The sequence below is a fragment of the Phytophthora infestans genome, genomic scaffold, assembly GCF_000142945.1.
Source record: "Phytophthora infestans T30-4 supercont1.59 genomic scaffold, whole genome shotgun sequence".
In the NCBI taxonomy this organism is placed as follows: domain Eukaryota; phylum Oomycota; class Peronosporomycetes; order Peronosporales; family Peronosporaceae; genus Phytophthora; species Phytophthora infestans.
This window is the reverse complement of record NW_003303700.1, coordinates 303,121-327,303: the sequence shown is the minus strand read 5'-3', so window position 1 is coordinate 327,303 and position 24,183 is coordinate 303,121. Positions and strand designations below refer to the sequence as shown.

Genomic DNA, 24,183 nt, shown 5'->3' with positions numbered 1-24,183 from the left:
TCCACAGCGGACCATCCGCAGACCGATGGTCAAACCGAGCGCGTAAATCGCGTTGTGGAGGATACCCTCCGAAGCGTATGCGCTGAGGCGCCAAAACGCTGGAGCCAGATGCTCCCACTCGTTGAGTTCGCATTAAATAATGCCGTGCACGCCTCGACAGGCTACACTCCGTTCTATGTGAACGGCTTGGCTAACCCTCGCGTCACACTGACGCCGCCACGCAGTGGCTCAGGGCTTGATGGGGGAGGGATAGCCGAGCGGCTAGTTGATGTCAGCCCTGTTGCGGCTCGCAAGCAAGTCGATGACTTTGTCTCTTTGAGACTGAGCGTAATGCGTCAAGTACGCGACGCTATGGCTGAAAGCCAAGACACGCAGAAGGAACATGCAGATGCCAAGGGCAGAAGCAATGTTGAGAGGTTTGAGGTCGGAGACCAAGTTTTATTAAACGCTAAAAACCTACCTACTCATGCAGTGTATGTAGTCTTCAAAACGAAGTTAAGACCTCGGTTCATAGGACCGTTTAAGGTCGTGGCCAGGAAGGGCCTAGTGTATACGCTCAACCTTCCGAAGAAGATGCGCACGCATCCGGTCTTCTATGTTGGCTTGCTTAAGCCATATCAAGACCCTGCTCAGGTGAGCGCGGAGGCGTTGGCACCAATGGTGGCTGGGCCACATACAGCTGCAGGGCAGCAGGTGGTAGAGCCACGGAAGGCTGAGCGACAGAAAGTGGTGGATCCACAGATGGCTGATCAACAGCATGTGGCAGAGCCACAGGTCGCGGAGCGAAGTGCTCGAGATGCAGGAGCAAGCCAAGCTGAACGTTCAGCCGAGCGACTGGACGCTCAAGGTCCGAGACCTGGTTGTGAGTCAGCAGTGGTGGCTCTAGCTTATCCACAAGGTGGATCATCTCTTCGAGATCGACCGATGGGCGGTGAACGCGAACGTTCGCGTCGTGGACGCCGGCGTCGTATGGACGCAGACGCCGTTCCGGCAAGTGCTGACTCTCCCCGCGAGAGCCCAGCTGAGGCAAGGCCAACTCCAGCTCTGCTCGATGAGCATGGTAAGCTCCACTTTCACGTGGAACGCCTTGTGGCGTGGCGTAGACGCCAGGGTCGTATCCAGTACTTGGTGAAGTGGAGGGGTTACCCTCACTCACAGAACTCATGGGAGTTTGAGGCTATCCTCCGCCAAGATTGCCCTGACGTCGTTGACGCTTACGACAGGGCACATCATGTGCCGAAGCACCACCATGGCGTGCGACAGCGTCGCCAGGCGCTGGGCGCCTCCCACTAGAGTGGGGAGCGATCAGGTCAGTAGTTGAGCTCAGGCTCTGACCAGTGGCTGCAGCAGCCAGCTCGTACGTATGAGCGGTGCTCGCAGCGGGAGCAGGAGGTGGAGAGACCTCGTAGTGTTAGGGACATGGTCCCGAAGGAAGCAGGTGCTTCGTGTTGTGCTGAACAAGGTTCAGGCACAAGCGTCTCGATAGACGCATAATTGTTTTGAAACAACTTGCTCGATGAGCATGATCCAAATGTGGATGCGCTGTAACAGCGAAAGTGGTGTCCCGGACGGGGATCGAACCACTGGCCTTTGGCTTGGCAGGCCGGAGCTCTACCATTGAGCTATAAGGTCTATGCCCGTACGTCAGTCCGAGAACGGACTACTCATGGTATGAGAGGGCTGCGCCCGGGTGGATTTAAACCACCGACCTGTGGCTTCCAAAGCCAACGCTCGACCACTGAGCTGAAAGGGCGTTGCGCTTAAACTTGTCCTTTCAAGGACAACAGTTCATGGCCTGGTGGGTTCGAACCACCGACCTGTGGCTTCCAAAGCCAGCGCTCGACCACTGAGCTAAAAAGGGATTGCCTTAAGCTTGTCCAAGCGTGGACAATCGTTCATGGAACGAGAGGGCTGTGCCCTGGTGGGTTCGAACCACCGACCTGTGGCTCTCAAAGCCAACGCTCAACCATTGAGCTAAAGTGGTGTTGCCCTTAAGCTTGTCCAAGCGTGAACAATCGTTCATGGAACGAGAGGGCTGTGCCCTGGTGGGTTCGAACCACCGACCTATCGCTTGTGAAGCGAGTGCTCAACCGCTGAGCTGTTGTTGACGACTCGAATGAGTCAAGAGCATTGCTCTAAGCGGTTTGCAACTCTTGGAGGAGGCGCGGAGCGCGAGCGTAGGTCTGAGACCGCTTGAGAGTAAGATGCGCGCTGCGCTTAAAACATTGGGCCGTGGGCCGACGACAAGAAGTTGGGCATCAATGATGCGTAGGCGTTTGTGAGCTCACGGATCTGTACAACGCTGGTGTGAGGTGTAGTAACCTCCGCCGTCTTAACAAGACGTGACCTCGCTGAGGAGAGTTTCGAGAACGGAATGTTCTCATCTTAGTGGGGGAGAGTGTAACGGGGTTACATGGTGCGGAACACACAGGGGTACGAAGTACCCGGAGAGTTAACAAACTCTCAGTACATAAGTTGGAGAGTTAACAAGGTCTCTCAGTACGTTGGCCGAAAGCCACACGTTATGCATTTGATTAGGTTTAGCTATGCTAGATGGTTAAACAGATACATTGACCCCTAGGCGGCTTGGCCGCAATAATAGTAAATAAAACACTTCTGGTTTTGAAGCATAAAAGTTAGAGTATTAACTTTGAGCCCTGGTCTTGGGCTGTAAGATCCTTTGGATAAGGAACTTAGTATTAGTGACTCTAAGTCGAACGACGCTAAAGCTACGGCAGCCCCGCTGCAGATATCAAATTTGGCAGATATTAAGTATTACGCACATTAAGCAAGGGGACGAACTTAGTGGATACTTGGCGGTACTATTTTTGATAAATTATTAATTTTCTCAGGTGCTTCGAAATGATCGTTGAATTGCACTTTAGTGACGTCACAAATCATTCATACTTTAAAAGATTGATCAATTCTAAGCAAAAACACCTGTTTTGGACAGATCCCAGCATTTACTTTATTCTAATATGTGTTTTGAATAATGAACGCAGTTAAATTTCCAAAATTCTGTCTAAACACCAAAATTACTCATTATTAATTAGTCATGGTATGACTAATTAGAGTAAACAGTATCCCGATATTTATCTGATCTTAGTCTACGAGTCGTATTTACGGGACGTCGTATGTTTTAAGGTGATCACTCTCAGCGATCGCCACAAATCACCACGCCATCCTCCTGTGCAGCCAGTTTACTTCTTGTAGCCATGTCCCTCAACCTCGTGGAGGATTCCGAGGCCTTTGAGGCCGCGCTGCACTTTGTGGACGAGTTTGTGGCGAGCGACGAGCAGCCAAACGACGACGATGACGCTCTTACGCTCGCGCTTGATGGGCTCCCGTCGCCGACTGAGTTGGCTCTAGTCGAGACTCAAGCTGAAGTTCCCGCAACTGAAATTTCGGCTGAAAGGAAGGTCAAGAAGGCCTCAAAGTCGAAGAGACCTTTAAATTACAACCCCAACAGGGCGAGGGAGCAGCAACGCAAGGAGCTTCTGTATCTTCGCGAGAAGGTCGTGGAGATGGAGCAGGAGCTCAACGCGTTACAGAGCACACGTCGGCCAAAGCGATTCTCGGATGTTGAGGGAAATAACGAAATAGACGAGGGAGACGTCGCTGTCTCCAGAGGGTTCAAAGCTCCCGAAGTGTAGAAGGAGATGGCGAGTCATCAACTGGAACAGAGACTCAAGTCTGAACGCGAGAACCGCAGACTCAAAGCTGTGCTGGAAGGACAAATCAAGATCGGTAAGAGTCTGGCCAAACTCTTAGAAGCCACTTCGACCACGCAGGTTTGTGTCGCGATTTTATTTACTTTTTTTAAATTACTATTTTTCTGACTTTGCAATATTTTTAAAGCCGATGGAGTCGTGTGTGTATGGACCGCAACGTACACGTCGTATGCACGCTTCTGCGCCCGATCGTACGGGTCCAGGGATCTTTGCCGAGCTCATGGCAGGTGTCGATGATTCGTACCGTGAGCAGGGGCTAATGGTAACCAAATATCATATGATATTTTTGATAGTAATAGTACTATTTTCGATATTAAATATAAATAGTAACTCATTTTTGCAAAAGCTAACATAATATTTTTATATTAGCTCGGAGAACTGAAAAATATTAGATACTACATGATATTTTATGATATTTTCCCACTTAAGTACGTTTCTTGCCAGCTTACCTCTGTGAACCGAGCGGAGCCAAATAACTTTTTCGATCAGGTTCTAGAAAAGCAGTAGGCTTTAAGACTGACGAGTATTTGCTCTAGTATTTCACTGTGACACAGACAAAGGCGATCGAGATGGAAAACTGCAAACGCTTGCAGCTGTTTAACGTTGATAGAGCGAAATCAAGACATTTGTTCTTGTTCTCTTCCGATCTCCTCGTCGACATCGTGCGTCTAATAAACCTGCTGCCTGTGGCGCTAGATTAATGCGCTCAGCAGTGCCCACACACAACGCCAACCTTGCCGTCACTCACAATTGTCCCGGTACTCACGGTTGATTAGTAATACTTCAGCTAGTCGAGCGTTAACGACATTCTGATTAGTTAATGTAGCCCGATTACGCAATCATTGAAAAATATAATATCGTATTAACTAATATTAAGTTGATATTTAATAATATCATATTGTCTCAAAAGAAAATATTAGGTGATATTTTTTATATTAACTGGTCTACAGGTGATATTTTCACAATATTAACTTCACCGATTTTGGAGTTACCATTAACCCCTGACCGTGAGGGATGTCTTCCGAGCTAACGGATTGGGAGAAATGGAATCATCATTCAGTGACGCAAAAATGCGGCTGGGTCCTGATGGCGTCTACATGGAGATCTTTGCCAACAAGGTGCTGCCCTTCGATGTGGCGTCTACAGGAACTGCAGCGTGGCAATACTTTGCCAAGTCGATGGAGCACATGCCCTTCCGTTTCTTCTACCAGAAAGACCCACAGGTGCGAAGATTTACCGGAAAATATTGTGAATCCGGAATACTAACGTGATATTTGCTGTAAAATATAGAATTTGGAGACAACAGATGACACGATTGTCGAAAGTTTCGGTATGGAATTACACGCCAACGGCACCCAAGCCGATTTCCGCGTCAAGGAAGTTTTACGTCGCTACGTGGACGAAGATCGCGTGGTGATCGTGTGGCGGTCGTTCATTGACCCCGTCGAGTTCTCTGGCGCACCACTACGCGGAGCAGAATTCCGAGAGAAAGGGTATATTGTCATTCGTCGTCCACGTGGGATGGCCGAGAACTATGCTCTGCTTCAGACGTGCTATCTTATCCACCCAGAGGCCCCTGTGCACTCGCTGACCGATGATGGTGCGATCACTGGCGCGCTGACCGATTTCGTTCTCAGCGGAACGGCTGCAAACATTGCTGCCGGACACCAAATGATCGAGAACATCCTGTTCAACGAGGCCATGAAGACCCACAGTCGTGTCTAAGTGGTGAGTTTTAAGTTACGTAGGCGTAGGAAACATTTGCATTTTTGTGCACTTGTAATTACATTTTTTTATGGATCTTGGTTATCTTTGCTGGGGTTTTCTAATATTTTGTGCTCTGGTGAAGCAACTCGTGTTGCTATTGGTCAATTTGAAGTTCAACTGGTAAAAAGATGGTCGTCATTTCGTCAATTGACGATTTACCCAGCAAAGGAAGCATACAAATTTCAAGCTTAACTCACAAACACAGGGGAATGGCTCCAAAAAGTTGCAAGTCAAAAAGAACGCAAACAGGCAACGGAGACGATGACAATCGCACTTGAGGACGACTCCGACGCCTTTACAGCGGCGCTTTGCTTCGTCGACGAGTTTATGGGGGCAGGGACGGACGAGGCCGCGCTGTCCATTGCTTTGGAGGGGCTTCCAAGCTCGTTGACTCGGGCAAAACCTAAGATGGTGAAGCCGAGTCCCCAGAAGAAGCGGAAGGGGGACGAGCTGAGCTGCAACATAGCTGCGACCCCCTCCACCAAAGCCAGCAAGACGGCGCGCAGCAGCACGCGCAATCGAGTGCGCGACCAGGAGCGTCGGGAACTTTTGTATCTGAGGGAGAAAGTGGCGGACATGCAACAAAAGTTGCAAGCGCTGCAGAAAACGCGTATACCAGCGATCACAGCGGAGGCGAAGGGGCCTAGAACGTTAGTGAAACAGGAAGAAGAGGACGCGGAAGCCCCCGCTGTATGGAAGGAGATGGCCAGTCATCAACTGGAGCAGCGACTCAAGTCCGAGAGAGAAAATAGGCAACTGAAAATGGTTTTGGAAGGGCAAATCAAGATTGCCAAAAGTCTGGAAAAGTTGTTGCAAGCAAGAGCCACGACGAATGTAGGTTGGAGAATGATGGTCGCGGAAAAAATATTTTCTGATAAATTCTGTGTGTATTTGCAGGCAATTGAGCGCTGTTTGGGTGACGGCCAGAGGTTGAAACGCATGCACATACCCACTCCTGATCGATCGGACGCCAGTATCTTTACGGAACTGATGGAGGGCATCGACTTGGCGTATAGAGAAGTGGACGCCGTGTTCCGCGACAACGGATTAGACACAAAGGAGTCGTCGTTCAGTGACGCAGAGATGCACGAAGGAGCGGACGGAGTGTACATGAAGATTTTTGCCAGCAAAGTGTTGCCGTTTGACGTGGCTTCCACTGGGACAGCTGCGTGGCGGTATTTCTCAAGATCATTGGAACACATGCCGTTCCGATTTCTCTATCACAAAGACCTTCAGGTGCGTCTTGATGAAGGGTTAACCTCTTTTAGTATCTGTTATATCAGACTGATTTTTTTTTATCAGAATGTGGAGACAACAGAAAATACTATCATCGAGAGCTTCGGTATGGAGCTCCATGCCAAGGGCACGCAAGCGGATTATCGTGTTAAGCAGATCGTGCGTCGCTATGTGGAAGATAACCGCATCGTGGTCGTTTGGCGATCATACATTGACCCCGTGGAATTTGCAGGCAACCCGGTGCACGGCGCTCAGTTTCAGGAGAAAGGTTATCTCGTAGTGCGTCGTCCGAGAGCCATGTCTCCTCGATTCGCTTTGTTGCAAACTTGTTACTTGATCTCTCCAGCTCTTCCCATTCGTTCCTTGTCGGACGAGCGCTCAGTGACTGGAGAGCTCACAGACTTTGTGCTTAGTGGCACAGAAGCCAACGTTGCCTCCTGTCATCAAATGATTGAAAACATCCTGTTCAACGAGGCCATGAAGGCACACAGCAAGCACTAATGTTTTTTTTAATATATCTATTTACTTGGTTGGTTAAAGTCCCGATCGAAATAAAAATTGAAGTTGGCAACATCAGAATTAACCTTTTTTAATTTGCCAAGTTAACTAGCTTATTGTGCCATCTTGTCCACAAGACGGAGGTCGGAGAAGGCCGATCGAATGACTTCACGGTAACAATGCGGGTGGGTACGTTTGTAGGCTCCGTATAGCCACGCAGTCGCTTCGTCCGACTGTTTCTGGAGCGTTTGGCCGCTGTTCTCAGTGAGATACAAAGCTTCACTCGCGTGCTTGATACCCAACGTGCTAATCTCCCACAGACGCTCGTTTGCGACTTGAGCTCGACTCAGCAGCTCCAGCACCTTGTAGATGCCCTGAGCTGAGGTCTGTTCGCCCTTTGCAATGTCGATGGAGATGCTCTTGGCGCCGATGTGGAACTTGATCTCGCAGTCGCGATCCACGTGACCGGCACTCTCAAACTTTACGTGCTGGATGGTGCTGTCCTTGTAGTCATAGCGTTCTATGAGCTTGCGGGTAGTGGTAGCGTTCTCCCCTTCAAGTAGGATCAACGCCATGTTCGTGAACGTGAATTCTTCCTTTACAGAGACCATCGAGAAGGCGATCGTCTCGTTTGGTAGAAGATACTCGGACGCTAAACACTTGGAGAAGTCAGCGACGATCTTGCACACGTCTGCAGAGCCCGTGAGGTCGCCAGCTAGACCTTTGACTAGAGAAGCCATGATTAAAAGATATACTAGACTTGAGGAGGTACGACAGAGGAGGTGAATATCCAAATGAAGAACGAACCGGCGGCAAGTGCCTTTTTGGCCCTATGATTCCAATTGGACATGGCTACATCTTCTTCGGCTAAAAATCCAGCATTCGTGGCCAGTGTTGTACTGAGCTCGATGTTTGCCGGATATTTAAGCCCTACCATACCATTGACTTGTGGGTACTTTTTGCATGAAACAAAAAGTTTTTAACTTTGTTTTTGATTTTTCAACAAACACCAATCTCGCAATTGTAAGAATCGCAAACATCACTGACCATTACACCACCTTTCTCCTTCGCTACAAACGGACACGCGGCTTGGCCTAAATAAAAAAATGAATAGTGCGGCGTGTTGGTCGCTCTCGTTGGTCTAACGGTTCTGCTGTGGCGGAATAGCACGCAGTGTGTCATCATTAAAAATTCCCATCAGGTCCCTCTTGCATTTGGTAAACGCCGCATACACATCCGCGTCAAAACACACAATGGCAACTGTTGCGGTCCAATCCGTGGAACGAATATAGCGCTGGATCGCACATAATGCAAACCACGCGGCATTGTCAGCAGGCAACCCCATATTGCCCGTGGAGATGGACGCCATGGCAACGCAACTGAGACTTTCCTCCTGGATGCAGCGCAGGACACTTCTGTACGTTCGTTGCAGATCTCTCAGGCAGTTTGGATTAAATCCACTCGGACCCACACAGTGAATGAGTTTATCCACACCTGCATCGAATCCCGGGGTGGCAATTGCCTCTCCAAGATCCAGTTGGATGCCCAAGGTCGGGATATAATCCGTCAATCCTTGACCTGCACGTCGGAATATCACAGACGCTGCGCCAGTATGAGGGTTTCTAAGGAACGAAGACGTCGGGAAGGCCAGTCCGTCCACTCGCTTCTCTCCCACTGTCTGGATCTCTCCAATATCTCCTCTTATAATCTGAATCTGCGCATCAAACTGCACTAATTGCTCAGCAGAGCGCAAAAAATCTCTAAGATCCGGACAAGCCGCCTCCAATACCTTTTTACTCGGCAATCCGTCAATCCAGGCGACTGCAGGCGCTTGTATCGTATCGGTAACAGACGCTGTAGTATCCTCGGACCTCGCGAATGTCTGGTTGACACTGCGTGTTGCTCTGGGTCGTGGGATTATCTCCACGTCGGACGTGTCATCCTCATTTTCGATCTCTTCTTCGTCTCCTAGAAGAGAAATGTCGTCATCCATTTCTACGTCGACCTCCACGATCTCAATAAGATCTGGTTCGTCCTCGTTGTCTTCTTCTTCTCGTTCCTCGTCCTCATCTTCTTCGGAGGACTCTGGTATATCTTCATTATCGTTAAACTGCTCAGCCGGTGGCAAGTTCCCCCCAAAGTGAGTAGTAAGCATCTCCTTCCAAAACTGATCGTGGCTTAACACGCCTCGCCAGGAGGTGTCAGCTGCCAGAACCTCAAGAAGACTGGCCAAGGCAGACAGGTCTAGCATCGCTAACAGTCCTTGAAGCAGTGTTTCCACGTCGAACACGCGACTGATTGCGCGAGGAGACGATGCGATGTCTGGAAGACGCTGACGCTTAGTTGTGGACGCGTCTCGGGGCGATGGGGGGCCATGGTTCAGCTGCACATTCTCGTTGCGAGACGCCATTTTGACGTCTTTAGAAATGAGGAGAAGGATTGATTAGATTCAACGTGATTGGGTGGAATTGTGGAAGAAATGACCAAGAAAGAATATTCAAAATGACGTAAGAAATTATGTCTGTAAAATGATTGGATGAAAAATAAAAGCTGAGATTGGAGTTAGGCATTGATTTTTTGGGACTACATGTAATACTGTAGACTCGCTTCTCGGTTTTGCTCTTTTTTTAGTGTTAATCTTTATTTTGCATAAAAGCATGATTCTTCGCTCTCTAAAAAAAGTCACTGACTATTGAGGCAGCAACACTAAGTGAAATGGACAAAAGCATTGAAAAGCACAATACTACTACTCGTTGCACTACCAGGATAAACAAATTTTGGTGTTTATGGCTCATGATCTTGTGTTCAAAACACGAACAATCGAGGACGAAGATTGGCTCGACGCAACTGGCGTCCTTTTCATAAGAGACAGGACGGTTTTTACTGAGCGCCGAGAGCTCGTGCGACTCGATCCCGGGTCGGACGCCTTCTTCCGCGTGTTTGAGTATTGTAAGAACGCCATGGTCGAGCGTCGGAGGGTGGCGTGGGATGCAGCCGTCCATAAGATTTTCCGGTTCGACATGCAGTGCGCCAAAACAGGGTGGCGGTGGCCCGACTTGCCAAAGTGGGGCGAGAAAGGGCTAATGGACGAGAGAGGGCATCGCGCAGCTACACTAATCGACAGGTACGCTCGCCAGTAGCTTAGTGCTAGTGCTTAAGGACTAATGACGAATTACAAGTAATTTTTAATTCCCACCGTATCCATGTGTACGCTTGCTACGATAGCTACATTAACGACGTTATAGATGAGAAGGTAATCGGGCAGCAGATTTCTTTTTTTAAAGGTTGCCGCATCAACCAAGATGGTGAAGGGACCTTGGCTGTCCTCAGAGGAGGTCGACTCCATCGAGCTAATGGACAACCAAGGTAAGAACCCTCTTGAGATCTGCGGCAAAACCACGCGCTCTCTCTGCACAATCTACAAGTGTTGAAAAAAAAACTCGCTATAGGCCAGCAGAACAGCCTCCCTTCGCAGCCCAAAACGACAGAGTCTTCGCTCACAGGAAAACCACAATCGAAGTCGAACTCGCAACAAGGTGACCTTAGACACAGTAAACATTAACATTGAACTACCTTAATCTGTTACGTGGAACAGCCTTGAAACGACCCATTAATCCCGTCACCGTCGATGAGATCGCGGCATTGCTGGCGAAAGGTAAGAACCGAGGCGAGATAATGGAGCTGACTGGAATATCCAGATACTCCTATTACAAGGTAGTGAAGCGGCTCAAGCTGGAAGGTGCAACGACGAAGCCATCTGAGGATCCAGAGGTTGCTCAGAATACTGCAATCCCAGCTCCGCAACTCGCTCCGCTTCACCCGCAAAGTGCCCCGGTGCCACATCAGCAGCCACACCGTGCTCCGGCTCCCCAACAGCATGACATCACTCCAGGCCCGCGTCAACATCCCGCTTCAGCACTCCGGCACGATCCTCACGCTCCAGAGTTGCGGTACACTGCCGACGTTACAGCACGCCACCACAATAGTCACGCTTCGGCTCTCCAGCAGCAGTACGCTCCTCAGGCAACAATGCCCCAGTACTCGCTCCAGGACTTTTGGACGTCCTCCCAGCCATATAGTTCGCATCATGCAGCATGCTCCACCCCGTTCATGGCTTCGCCCTCTATTGCGACTTCAGCAATCCAACAGACTGATGGCGACTACATTCTCGCAGCTCTGAGCGCGGAGATCCAACGTCTCCGACGCTCGAAGCCTAGCGGGTTTGTAGGAGAGGAAATTAAGGCGTTAGCGCGATGTCACGATGTAGTAAGCCAGATCCGCCGCGCCAAGAAGACTGCAGCGGCGTACAGCGAGCATGGTTACTAACACAGCGACCACGCAGGACCCTCCCTTCTTTCTACGTGTGATATCCACTGTTCTTGCTACAGTTAAGTCCACCGTATCTTAATCATCAACTTCAATTTCTTTTTTATTCTTGTGTTCACTTTACAGGCCGTGGTGTAGCTGGCACAATAACAACTTCTCACAGCTCCACAATCATAGCAGCTCCACGAGCATATTCACTTATATCCTTACGTCCGAGCCGATGTTCTCTTTGCGAGTTGCTTCAGTGCTCGGTTCGGGTGAAGTTGCGACTTGGTCAGTGGCGCTCGCTTGCGCCAACGGGTCGAGTCAGCCGCTCACTTCGAGGTCATCGAGCGCTCGTACATGGACGTGTTGCCGTCTCGTCACGGGGTCGTGGAACATTTCCATCATTTGCGCCATTATTCACTCCGCGTCTCCGCGAATCACCGGCGCCTTGTCCTCCGTCGTGCTCTTGATTTTCTTCCCATTAGCCGCAACTCCACTGTCGCCCGTAACCAACCAGGTCTCGTAGACGCTCTGTCTCAACAGCCCCACCACCTTCATCTCCATCAAGATAGAGCATTTCAGGACCGCCGCAGACATGGGCGACACCCACCACAGAAGCTGCCAACGCCACCTTCTCTCGATCAAACGCTTGCTCTAGCCATTCCAGCGCCTCGTCGTACGATTGGTCCTTGTACGCGTCCTTCAAACCAGCCACGACAATGACAGCATGGGATCCACGTCCACCCGTAGCAGCACGGACCTGGTCGATCACGTCTCCATCGTTAATATCGATAAAGCTCTTGATGACGTACGACTCGATCAGCTTGCGCTTGTCGTAGCCAGAGTCGATGGCGACCACCTTGTAACCCATAGCACGCGCGTACTGACACGCCAAGTGACCTTGGCATACGACACATACGCACGGACACGTGCTAGTGCCGTCTCGCTGTCTTCCACGCTCGTGGCCGAGGACGCCCATGCGCACGTCACCGCTTCTTGGCAGCACACATAGCCGCTTGGAGGTCTTTGGACACTTGGTGGCGCATGAAGAAGAAGGGGTTCTCGGTAGACGCCAAGATCTCCATGACCCGGAGCTGCAGCTCTGAAGACGACGAGGCCATCTCAGCGAGGTAACTGGCGTTCTCTTCCTCGTTCCATGGGCGATTACTGCGCCGGAGTACGTAGATGTGGAAGTGTCTCTCCCGTCTCGCTTCTGCTTTTGCGTTGTCGTGTACCAAAGTGTAGGAGAGATCTTCTCTGTGCTCACATCCAGTAACGGAGCTCAGAAGCACGATCTCTGTCGATCAATCCAGACCTGAGCGACGCGCAGAGACGTTTCCTTCGCCCTGTTACCAACGGCATGCATGCTTTCCGGACCAGTAAAGTAAAGGTGACCCGAAGGCTAGCGATGACCGTCTTGTTCGGCATTATGTAGGACAGCTGAGCCCACGGGACCATTTAAATTGTTGCTATAATTGCGCATTACTGGGTCGGCGACCGGCTCCAGCGACCCCTTCTTGCCATGTTCCCGCTGGATGTAAGAAGCCTAGATACCGATGCGTACATCGCCCTCTTTCTAATGCGTTGGCGGTTTACAGCAAAACTGTCGGGATAATCCTATTTTTGGTCGTCGGCGATTGTAGCACCAATCACAGTATTGCATACAAACCAATCATGTCATTGGTCGGTTCTGCTCGCACCGATTTAACCTGGGAGGTACAAAGTATTTAGATGAACGCGAACAGCTGCTACAGCAAGTCTACAGCCTCATGCTGCAGAAACGCCAGCAAAATAATGCACACAACTCTTTAATATCACTCCCTTGCGCGAAGAAGCGCGCTGGTCAAGTGATAACGAGATACTTCAGCACTACAGAGCGATAAGGCCGACAGCGGATCGATTTGGGAATGCTGTCGAGGTCCTGGTGCCATCAACTACCGACCCCAGCCGTTGGTTGGCTCTTGACGCACTTTAAAAAGCTCGGCAGTGTGCGTGCAAGCGTTTGCACGCCGAGGCACGTTCATGAGCAAAGTAAGTCTCTTTTTCTAATAAAAAAGACGTACTTGTTTATAAACGTGTCATTTTGTTGTGACAGACTACTCAATTATGAGTGGTTACCCTAAACCAATTGCCAAAAATTGGGAATTGTACGGCTTCTAAAAATGGGTTTGTCGAGAACTGCGATGGAGGATACTGCCGGGCACTGAAACCGCCGCGCCCAAATGTTTCGAGTATCCACGAACACCGAGCACGACTGGGCACAAGCGCAATAATCGACAAGATAGGTACGCTGCCCAGATCATTCAGCAGCGCGAGCTCAAGATGCGGCGTGTGGAGCGAGCGCGTTTGGCCGCAGTGGTGCCACGGACACCGAACACACCTGTGAATGTGTCGCTTCTCGGAGAGCAAGATGGTGCTCACGCCGCAGCAATGCAGCATGCTTCGTCCACTTTGAGACGCTTGTGTTTCTTTGTGCCAACAAGGATAGTGGGGCGTCAGGAGGCTGGCCTAGATAAGACCATCTTTTTGCTAAAGAAGCTTAACCGCTCCAGTCCGGATGTTGTATTCTCCGACTTAGTGATTATCTTATGTTGTCTAATACGGCATAAGCTAAAGTTATTATGAAAGTTTGTAAGGTGCATGTACGAACTTTCATATAGACCAACAACGGCAAGAGACAAAACATTGGGCTTAAACCTATCCCCTGTGATGGACACCGCACCTAGGCAGCCTTTCTGACAGAGCCGTAATTTACCGTCGGGTATTTTTCGGACGGGTCCCTCTCGCTCTCACTAAGGAATTTTCTGGCGAAGATAGCAAGACGATGGAGGTAAAGGACGTAAATTGGAGGTCACTATGGCGTGAACTTACAAGCAACGGATGGAAGGTGCGCCCGCCGAGAGGCATCGAGCAGGAGCACCGCTATGTTCCCCCAGGTGGAAATGCGCGTGGTAAGGAAGGTGAGGACTACTTTCTCGGGACCACTGCAGTGATACAGAACTACCTCGATCGGTTGAGTGGGTCGCTGGACATCAGCGCACAAGAATCCGATGTGGCAGCCACCAGGGGCGACGTCGGCTTTGAGGAACACTAGGTGCTGGATATAGTGATGCCCGTGGACAACGGCGGCGGAGCTGACGCCATAGAGGACGACAACGAAGCTGATATGGCTTTGAACGACGCTGGCTGTGATCAAGAGGCACGAACCAAGTGTGGACGAGGAGACCAAGACGGAGGACTAAGATCAACCACCTCCTCGCACTCCGCCTCGTCCAGTCCGTAGAGTAGGTGCGCTTCCCGAGATTGGCATAGTTGGTGAGGATGACGACGGCGGTGACGGCGTCACCGATGAGCTCGTGCACTCTCTCAACCGGATGGGGCCTGACGACGACCCCGACGCGTATGAGGTCTTTGACTCTGGCAATGATTCTGACGCTGACGACTTCGACAAGCTGCAAGAGGTATGTTGCCACTAATGTTGGATGTTATGATGTCGCTTATGTTGTATTGTATGTACGCATGCTGACGATGCTCAGTTGATTGTCGTGGACGGCAGCGACGACGAGAGCGAAAACGAGGACGACCCAATCGGCGGAAATGGAGCTGGTGAGACACGATTCAACGAAGGGTTTCTTCGTGCACTCGGTGGCAGCACGGCGTTGGAGTCCGTCGCCCTCAATAGCGACGTATTGCGCGAGCTGGGGTTGTCCGGCTACGAGTCCCCTGCATCTGCTGACGCTCATCACATACTCGAGCAACCGTACGTTCCTGCCCAACGCGGTGGTGATTACCCTGGCCTCAAAGACTCGTACTACGGCCCCAGTCCGGCGATCAAGAAGGTGGGAGAGACGTCGCTAGCGCTATTCCTGTTCTTTATGCCGCCAGCCCTGTGGCGCGACATCACAGGGGAGTCAAACCTGTACCATCTCTCCCCAATCAACAAGCGCGCAGACGCAAAGTACACGAAGCATAAGCGCAAGAGCCCGTCGTCCGACAAGACGCGCGCTCAATTCAAGGCTGCTCTTCAGCAGATGCGGGCCATTCAAGCTGTTGAGCTTTTACATATGGTTGGTCTTCTACTCGCACGCGCCATTCAGCCCAACAGGGAGCGCATGAGCCATCACTGGAGCACGCATGACGAAGGTGTCATCTCGCGCGTGGCTCGTTTGGCAATTATTGATCGCCTTTTCCATATTATGCGAAACCTCCATTTTAGCGACAACAACGATTAAAGGAGTCGCGTCGACCGGATCTGAAAGATCCAGCCTGTCGTGGACGTTCTTCAGAAGATCTTCAGGAGCAGCTACGTTCCACCACCGCGGCTAGTCTTTGACGAGGGTATGCTTCCTTCGATCTCATCCTACAACAAGACGCGCGTCTATCTCAAAGCGAAGCCCCACAAATGGGAAACCAAGATGTTCTTGACGTGCTGTGCAGAGTCCGCGTACTGCACCCGGTACGCAATTTTGTTTTTGCTTCACGCTAAGTCCTTATGTTGTAGTAACCTACGTAGTGTACCGACCTTGCCGATGCTTATGTTGTACTGGCAAATTTGAAATCTACGCTGGAAAGAAGCAACTTGCCAGCGAGCTGCCAGGTGTCGAGCCTACTTCCACGCCTGAGGGACCCGCTGCTGTTGTTCGAAATATGCGTACGGTGCTAGGCCGCGGGCATCCCGAGCACTACCTGGTTGCTACAGACCGATTCTATACGTGCGCAGCCCTCGCAGTCTAGCTACTGGCAATGAACGTGTACACCCTGGGCACCGCACTCCCTACTCGGTATGCTGTTAGGTATATTGTGCGTTATGTTGATCCATATGCTGACTCTATGTTTCGCCTATGTTGGATATAGACTTGGATTTTGCAAAGCAATTGTCCCTCCCTCACGGCGAAAGCGCCGTCCCCGAGACATGACTCGTGGTACACATACGGTTGCCAACTGCAAGAGCGTACCGCAAATGAAGGCGTGCGTGTGGTGGGACAATAGGCCTGTGTTATTCCTGACTACTGGTGGTAGCACTGAGCTCGAGCGTATCGTTCGGCGTGAGGGTGCCCAGCAAGTCGAGGTGCCATGCCCTAAGTTTGTCAAGCCGTACCAGAGCCTGATGGGCGGTGTAGATCGCCACGACCAGCTGAGGCTTCAGCGGTACTCGCTGCAGCTGTCCTACCGGTGGCTTAAGTACTACAAGTCACTGTTCTTCGGGCTGGTCGATATGGCCGTCGTCATTGCCTATATCATCTACAGGGAGCTCCACCAGCGCCGCCAGCAGACACCACCACTTAATCACGCCCAGTTTCTCAAGGAGCTGCATCTGCAGCTCCTACAGCTCACCGAGGCAGACTTGGCACAACCCTCAGGCGTTGCCCTGATGTCACCCACGCTGACGCCGCCATCGCGCAGCCTGGCGGACTATGTAGCAGTCGAGGTAGACGAATGGCAGAAGCTGAAGAAGAGCGACGGTACGGAGCACTCGAAAAAGCGCCAGCGCTCCTCCAAAGTGTGCAGTCTGCTCCGCGGAGAGCGCGAGCGCGGTCACCAGACAACGTTTTACTGTGGCGGGTGCCGCGATGACCAGAAGCGTGTGTACCTCTATACACGCGCCAGGCGGAGCGTCAAAGGAGCGCCAGTGACCTGCTTCGACTTGTGGCACCACGACTGGCAGCGCGGGCGCAGTCTTCCTCAAGGCCCGACGCTCTCAATGATCCGCGCGCGTTCGCCTGCCACGAAGCCGCAGAAACGACGCCGACTGGACAGTAAGTTGGAGGGAACCATCGGTAGCGATAAGAGCAGAACAAGTAGTATGCGTTTCAATGGATTGCTTGGTTTTATTTCAGTAACTCAGTAATTTATTCACGATTCGTTCGTCGGAATCCTGTCGGTGGTCACGCCAACACTTGATTGCACTGTATGTCTTCGTCGAAGTGCTGCCAATGGCAGCACTTCGACAAGACCAAGCGCTTCCTTGCCATCATGGCCAACATTACCTGCACTATGTTGTAGTTCGGCCACCATCACCTCAAACCGTGGTACAACCTTTGTCATATGTTTCAATACAAATGTTAAGACGAAGTCCTTATGTTGTAGAATACATGTGACGGGGTCACACAGCACCTTGCGCAAGAGGAAGTTATCTTCCGAGAGTATACAAACTCTCAGTGAACGGCAGTTCACAGGTCCCTCTTTTATTAAAGAGAGCGAAGTGACCTAAATAAGGTAGATTGTAAACTGAGTATATTTATAGGTAGGTTAAGTTTGGGTTTAATACAAACTGTTAGTTACCTATAGAAATGCAATGTCATTTAACCAATGGTTGGCTTTGAACGACCTTGGTACCTTGTACCAAATATCTCGGAGTATGACGTGTCATACTCCTGAAGTGTGAAGTGTCACACTTCATGTAACCAGGGTACACTTAGGGCTACGTACCCCGTTACAATACAACATAGTGACGAAAAATTTGGCAGATTGATGCCGGACTGGAGGGGTTAATATACGTAATGCCAATAGCGGTTTCGTAATTACTATTGATACATGTTGTATTGTTGCTTTAACTATTTAGGTCGCGCGAAGGCAATGCCGTATCTTTCTTTAGGTGCCGTGATGGTTTAATTTTTGTGTCAGAGTCTCGTAGCATTTGATTTTTTTGTAAAAACGTTTACTACATGCATGCTACTGTTTCTTGGATCTCGAGAGCTCTACATTGCCTCACCGAAGGCCTTCAGTATGGCGATCTTTTCGTAAGCAATATATCCAACGACTCTCTTGTCATTGCGTTTGGAAATCGTCGCCCACCGCATACTAGACAGTGTTTTCGTAAATTCAAGCTAGCAGCATCACCACTCCACACTATTAATAGGGATTTTCACAGTAGTTAAGCCAGCTTTAAATCCGAGTGGCCACGGCAGAACCTGCGGGAAGCCACCCCGCTTCACTATTGATACCTTCAGTGATTTCTCGCTGACGAGCTGCTCCAGATCATGCCCAGCCCGTCGGAGCACCGCACTTTTGCAGCTCCAATCTGAGGATTCATTAGGTACGAGCTCGTTGAAAACCCATGGGTACCAGGTTATTCTGCCGGAAAATACTAATTTGAATTCCTTACCGGCAAGGTGAAAGTTTCACCTTGAAACATTCCATGTTTTTGGATAAAGCAAAACTACAAGACGAAATATGCCTCCTTTTAATTATGAACTCTTACTTTTGTGGATCCGATCAGCGCATTAAAAAAAATGGCACTTCGTCACTTACTATACAACTTTTAGTTTATGAAAAAAAAAATACTGACCGTCTTGAGTCTCAGTGTTGCGCCGGGTCGGCCACGTTGGCAACATCTCCTTCCAACCCCTGAGCACGGTGGTCAGCTGTGCCGTCGATACGAGCAGCCTCTTGCACAAAGTTCAACAGCCTCTGTTCGAGACCGGCAAATGGCAACTCAGTGATAGCCTTGACCGTGAAGGCGTTCTCATAATAAATATCCTTGCCGTAGCAGCGCTTAAACTGCGGGAAATACCGACCGCCGTTGGCGCCGCGTACGTCATACTCGTCCAAATCCACTTGGTCCATCCGGAATTCCTGGATATGCGCCCAGACTTTTTCTTGATTTTCACTTGACAGTTTTTCCTGGTTGCGATGCAAAAACACGATTCGTCGCTCTGGATCGTGTTGCACCATTGTGACACCGCAGAAAATGTTTTGATCCGGCAATTTAGCGCCCGCCGAGCCGGGAGGCGTCTCGATCATGTGGAAGGAACTACCTGTTTTAAGCCACGCAAAGCGGAACAAGTCCTTGTCCCCCCAAGCTAGACGAAGACGCTCGAAGATGCTAGGGTTAAATGCGTAATACATCAATACGTTGAGTGCCTTCTGGTGCATCCTCCGGTCAATAAGAACTTGACCGGATTCCTGTTCGAACATGTCGACAGGTTGCAAATCGAAGACTTCCCACACGAAACTCGTGGGCTGGATATTGAAAATGGTCTTTTTTGGACGCCAGAAATCGGGCCAGAAAATGGCGCCGTCGGTCTGGAATTGTGGCGTGTCGAAGAGATACGTGGGGTCGCGCACTGCGAAGTTATCGGCGTCAAGGAGAAGGATCTGGTCAAAGGCGCTGTAGAATACGGCGTACGTCTTGGTATAGAACTTGGATGCTCGTGGATCTCTGATTTCCCGCATATAAGCGCCATATCGTCCCGTCAATTCCCGTAAAAGTGGGTGCGAGGGGTTCGTCTCGGAGCGTTTGTACCACAATTCAACGGGTAAAGTGCAGCCCATACTACGTAGTGAGCGTACTGAGGCGTAGACACTTTGCAACATTTTCTCGTAGACCACAAAGACGATTCCTCGTTTGTACGAGGAAGGCGGAGTTGCAACAATCGGCAACTCGTTTCTTAGTTGCAGGATATCCCGCACTGGAGCAGTCGTGCGCGACAGCTCGACGCCTAGACGGATTTTATCCACCATGTTACCATCTGCAACTTTCGGCTTTTCGTTTGCTGCAGCTGCGGCAACTAGTTGGTCGTTTGTCAGTTGCTGACGGCAACTTTCCATCGAGAACGTCGTGTCATGCACATAGTTGGTGGCTTTCCGTCCGTAGCCCAACAAGGTGGAAAATTCTTGACATTTGAATGCAACGTCGGGACGCAACGAGTTGCAGTGCATTTTCATCACCTGATGCATTTCGCCTGTAACTTTATGCCGAATCTCACAGTATCCGCTCTCTCCGTTGTGTACTGTGGCGTTGCATGCTCGGTTGTTGGGCGGATCGGGCCCTCCGTCGGGCAAGCAATCGCGTTGAGCTCTCCAGCCAATGCACTCAAAGTTGCTGAGGTCATCCATTGCGTTATCGACCTCTGCAGGTTGTTGCATGAGTTCCATCTGACCTCGCACATTGGCGTCGTGCTCGTTGGTGCCGTGTAGACTGCGCACTGCGAGACGTTGCAATTGCAGGTCGCGCTGCTGGATGAGAGACGCCACGCAGATGAGGCCGAGTGCGCAACTCATTACAATGAGGAAGAAGAAGGCGAACATCTTGTTGTTTTGCATGCGACTGCCATTGCACATACCCTTGAGTTGCTTGGAGTCCGGCGCTGGGGCATGTTGCGACGATGAAACTGCCACTTTTTGCATGGATAATTGCTGTCTGAAATGGAATGACCAGGATAGACACAAGCGACTCGGATAGGCTTGAGACCTACTGGAATAAACGGCGAGTGACGGCAGGTGATCGCTTCGCGAGCCAGCGGAGTGAAATTCCACCTCTGCACTATCTCTGGCCTATTCGTTTCAGGTGGGTGAGGCTTAACGTGGTTTTGACCAATAGCTGCGATGTGTTTGTGATCTTTCGACCAATGGCGAAGTGGGCGCAGCTGGTGCTTCAGCTTTGGCACCAGCTGTTTTATGTTCTGGATGTGGTCCGAAATGAGGGCCGGTCTAGGGCATTTTTGGCGCTTGCAAGTTGTCATTGGCAATTCCCAGTGCGTTTTTAGCGGGTACTGTATGCCTGTCCCACGACCTCGCCATTGCTGCAGTTTTATTAGCAACAAAAGTGCTCCGCTCGCAAATGTTTACCTGCCAGGGTCCTGATGTTCTGGTCGCAGCCAAGTATTGGCGATAAGATAATGCTATCAATACCGGTACCAATTGGATCTACAGCAAAGGTACGTTGGTGCACTGCGCTTCACTGCCAGCTGGAGATTCGCGTCTCGTGGCGAGCGCTTCGGCTCATGTCATTTGTGGCCCGCCAGCCTGAAATCGAGGCTATTTCCAGCTAACACGCTGAGAGAGGGCTGGCCACCAGCGTGCAAATCGTTGCCGGGATTCGCCGTGGTGTCGTGCCGACTTCGATCGATTCGAAAGTCTTGCGTGAGTCACGATTTGTGAGCGGGGGTTCTTAATTTGCGACATCGGTAAGACGGGAGAAAAAGGAATGCGTGTCAATTGGTCCCCTATTTTCTCACAAAAAATGGCACCCCTCAACTCAATTCGACACGGAAGCTCAATCACGTGGCGTAAGCGATCGGGTAGGATTAAAGATTCCTTCAACTGGGTGCCCATTCGGCACCCAACTTCACAGAACTGCCAATATTTCCCATCGGTCGCAGATACAAATGCAAATCGACAAGCTTCAGACGCAAGAGCCATCGATACTCTATAGGCAACATGTAAGCCAAGTCAAGCCCTTTGAGGGCAGTTGACGATCAATGGCGCCAGACGTAAAATATCCAGGACCTGGTGGACCAACAACTCGACACGAATTATTTCGATTTTACAAGTACACGAATGCTGACAGGCCCCACGCTCGTCAACACTTTCGAACTTGCGTTCCCCTATTTGAGTAACTTTCGTTTCTGTACTCGCTGTAGATTGTTGTGTTTGGTCCCTAATAATCTTTTCATGCTCGACAGCAACACGCCATCCATGTCTTCCCTACACACGAGTAAGTTGTGCACTAAGGATTTCCTACTCGATGGTTCTTTTATGACTCGACCTTGTTGGCTTCTTCGGTCTGCTCCTCGCCCTTCTCTTCATACCCGGAAAGCCGAAGCACTTCAGCGCCCGCAGCAGCAAACCGCAACAGATCGTCCTCAAGATTCTCAAAAGGAAACGCGTTCATCGGCTTCAATGTAAAAAGTTTCTCATAGTGCACATCTTTACCGAAGCAACGTTTGAATTGCGGAAAGACTTTGCCTCCGTTGGCACCACGCACATAGTAGCCAGGCAGCGACGACGTGCGTTTGTACTGCTGGATGTGAGTCCACAGGATCCGATTATTAGAGTACGTGAGCTTCTCAGTGTTACGATGCAGGAAAATCACACGCCCGCTCGGGTCATGCTGGACCATGGTAACCCCGCAGAAGAGATCGTAGTCTGGGTGTTTCGTCCCAGCCGAGCCTGGGGGCCGCGGCGTCATGTGAAACGTGCTCTTGGACTTGAGCCACGCGAACCGGAAGAGATCTTTATCGCCCCATACGAGACGCAACTCCTCGTGCGCGCGGGGCAGAGAGAAGCCGTAGTACATGAGCACATTCAACGCCTTGTAGTGCATGCGTCGGTTGATCATGACCTGGCCGCTTTCCTGTTCGAACATGTCTACGTAATCCAGGCCGAAAAAGTCCCATACGTAGCTGTTCTTATGGATATTGAAAATCGTGTTGCCAGGTTTCCAAAAATCCGGCCAGAAGATCGCGCCCGTCTCTACAAACTCCTGCGTGTCGAATAAATAGTTGGGGTCGCGCACTGCAAAATTGTCGGCGTCCAATAGCAACACGTTGTCGAATGCGCTATAAAATATCGCATATAATTTCGTGTAAAAGTGAGTTGCCAAGGGGTCTTCGATCACGCGCAGATACACGCCAAACTCCTCCACCATAAGGCGCAGTAGCGGGTGTGTCACATTCGTCTCTGACGTCTTGTACCACATCTCAATAGGCAACGTGCATCCCAGCGCACGCAGCGAGCGCACACTCACATAGGCGCCGAGTAGCAGTTTCTCGTAGATGACAAACACGATGCCGCGGTCAAATGATAATTCCAACTGACCAACACTCTCGTTTTTCAACCCATCAGCACCCAGTGGGATGGGCGTGTTCGACAGCTTGTTCCTCACCCGAAACACATCTTGGTTGTGTGTGTACGAGAAGTTTGGGTCGTGTTCGTAGTCGGTGGACAAGATATTATAGCTCAGCAGACTCTGGAACATGTCGCACTTGAATTGCACGCCAGGACGCAAAGAATCGCAGTGCATCTCCAACACGCGATTCGCCTCGCCCGTGCGTGTGTTGCGTACTTCGCAGTAGCCGGAAACTCCGTTAGAGACTAATTCGGAGCAGTTCTTGTCGTTCTCAAACTCGCGATCGCCCGCCGGCGTGCAGTTGGTCGTTTGTCTCCAGCCGACGCACTCATAGTCGCCCAGATTGCTCAGCTCCTGTCTTGTCACGAGGTTCTTCACTTTGGTCTCGTCCACAGACGTAAACATGTGCGAAAGGCGCTTGAGTTTGGCCAAAACCTGGTTCTCCTTCCACACCGCAAAGAGTCCGCGTTTGTTGCCGTTCACTGCGTTGTTAGAAATGCTCCCGTCCTGCACCATGCGCCCTAGTGTCACGAGACACACCATGCAGATCACAAAGGCGATGATGAACAGCGCCCAAAGCACGTTCCATGTGCGTCGTTCGGTCATCGCTACGCCCTTCCGCTTGCCCGGTGACGTCTCCTTTTCGTCGCCACTGCGGTTGCGACTGCCGTGCTTCACGAACGGCTTCTTGCGTGGCGCATGACGGCCACTTGCGCCTCCCACGTAGATTGGCAACGGCGTGCCCTTGCGCCCGGCGCCGTGCTCCGGCATGACCTTGATGTGTTTACTGTGAGAGAAAGAGTTGGTTTTGGACGACGATTACGAGCGATTTACGCCTCCCTGGGATGTGATTCTTGCACGCGCAGATAGAGGAGAGAGTGTAGGAGAAATAGAGACTAGCAGCAGACGGAGGCGCGGTTTACGAGAGACGGTAAAGCCTGAGGTGGGCGGTGGACAATAGGAGATGGCCAAGATGACCGCTCTCGAAGGGGGTCGCTTGAGTCTGTTGGGTTGCACGAAGAGAACTTGAGTTGCGTTTAGCTAGCGGTCGTTTTAAGTTGCGTGTAA

The 24,183-nt window shown here is 50.8% G+C and overlaps 5 protein-coding genes across 5 annotated transcripts; 1 reads left to right on the top strand and 4 right to left on the bottom strand.

Moving 5' to 3' along the window:
• Positions 1-5,759: 5,759 nt before the first annotated feature.
• PITG_17669 (M96 mating-specific protein family) lies at positions 5,760-7,235 on the top strand (the record flags this gene model as incomplete). The annotated part of the gene is made up of 5 exons (XM_002896476.1): positions 5,760-5,884; positions 5,990-6,108; positions 6,166-6,332; positions 6,396-6,734; positions 6,801-7,235. The coding sequence occupies 5 exons, from the start codon at positions 5,760-5,762 to the stop codon at positions 7,233-7,235; spliced, it is 1,185 nt and encodes a 394-aa protein (XP_002896522.1).
• Positions 7,236-7,307: 72 nt separating this feature from the next.
• PITG_17668 (uncharacterized protein) lies at positions 7,308-8,017 on the bottom strand (the record flags this gene model as incomplete). The annotated part of the gene is made up of 1 exon (XM_002896475.1): positions 7,308-8,017. One exon carries the CDS (start codon positions 7,970-7,972, stop codon positions 7,346-7,348), a length of 627 nt encoding a protein of 208 aa, XP_002896521.1.
• A 4,007-nt stretch (positions 8,018-12,024) lies between these two features.
• Positions 12,025-12,522, bottom strand: PITG_17667 (uncharacterized protein; the record flags this gene model as incomplete). The annotated part of the gene is made up of 1 exon (XM_002896474.1): positions 12,025-12,522. One exon carries the CDS (start codon positions 12,520-12,522, stop codon positions 12,025-12,027), a length of 498 nt encoding a protein of 165 aa, XP_002896520.1.
• A 6,320-nt stretch (positions 12,523-18,842) lies between these two features.
• Positions 18,843-20,573, bottom strand: PITG_17664 (uncharacterized protein; the record flags this gene model as incomplete). The annotated part of the gene is made up of 2 exons (XM_002896473.1): positions 18,843-19,925; positions 20,055-20,573. 2 exons carry the CDS (start codon positions 20,571-20,573, stop codon positions 18,843-18,845), a joined length of 1,602 nt encoding a protein of 533 aa, XP_002896519.1.
• A 1,447-nt stretch (positions 20,574-22,020) lies between these two features.
• PITG_17663 (uncharacterized protein) lies at positions 22,021-23,886 on the bottom strand (the record flags this gene model as incomplete). The annotated part of the gene is made up of 1 exon (XM_002896472.1): positions 22,021-23,886. One exon carries the CDS (start codon positions 23,884-23,886, stop codon positions 22,021-22,023), a length of 1,866 nt encoding a protein of 621 aa, XP_002896518.1.
• Between the last annotated feature and the right edge of the window lie 297 nt (positions 23,887-24,183).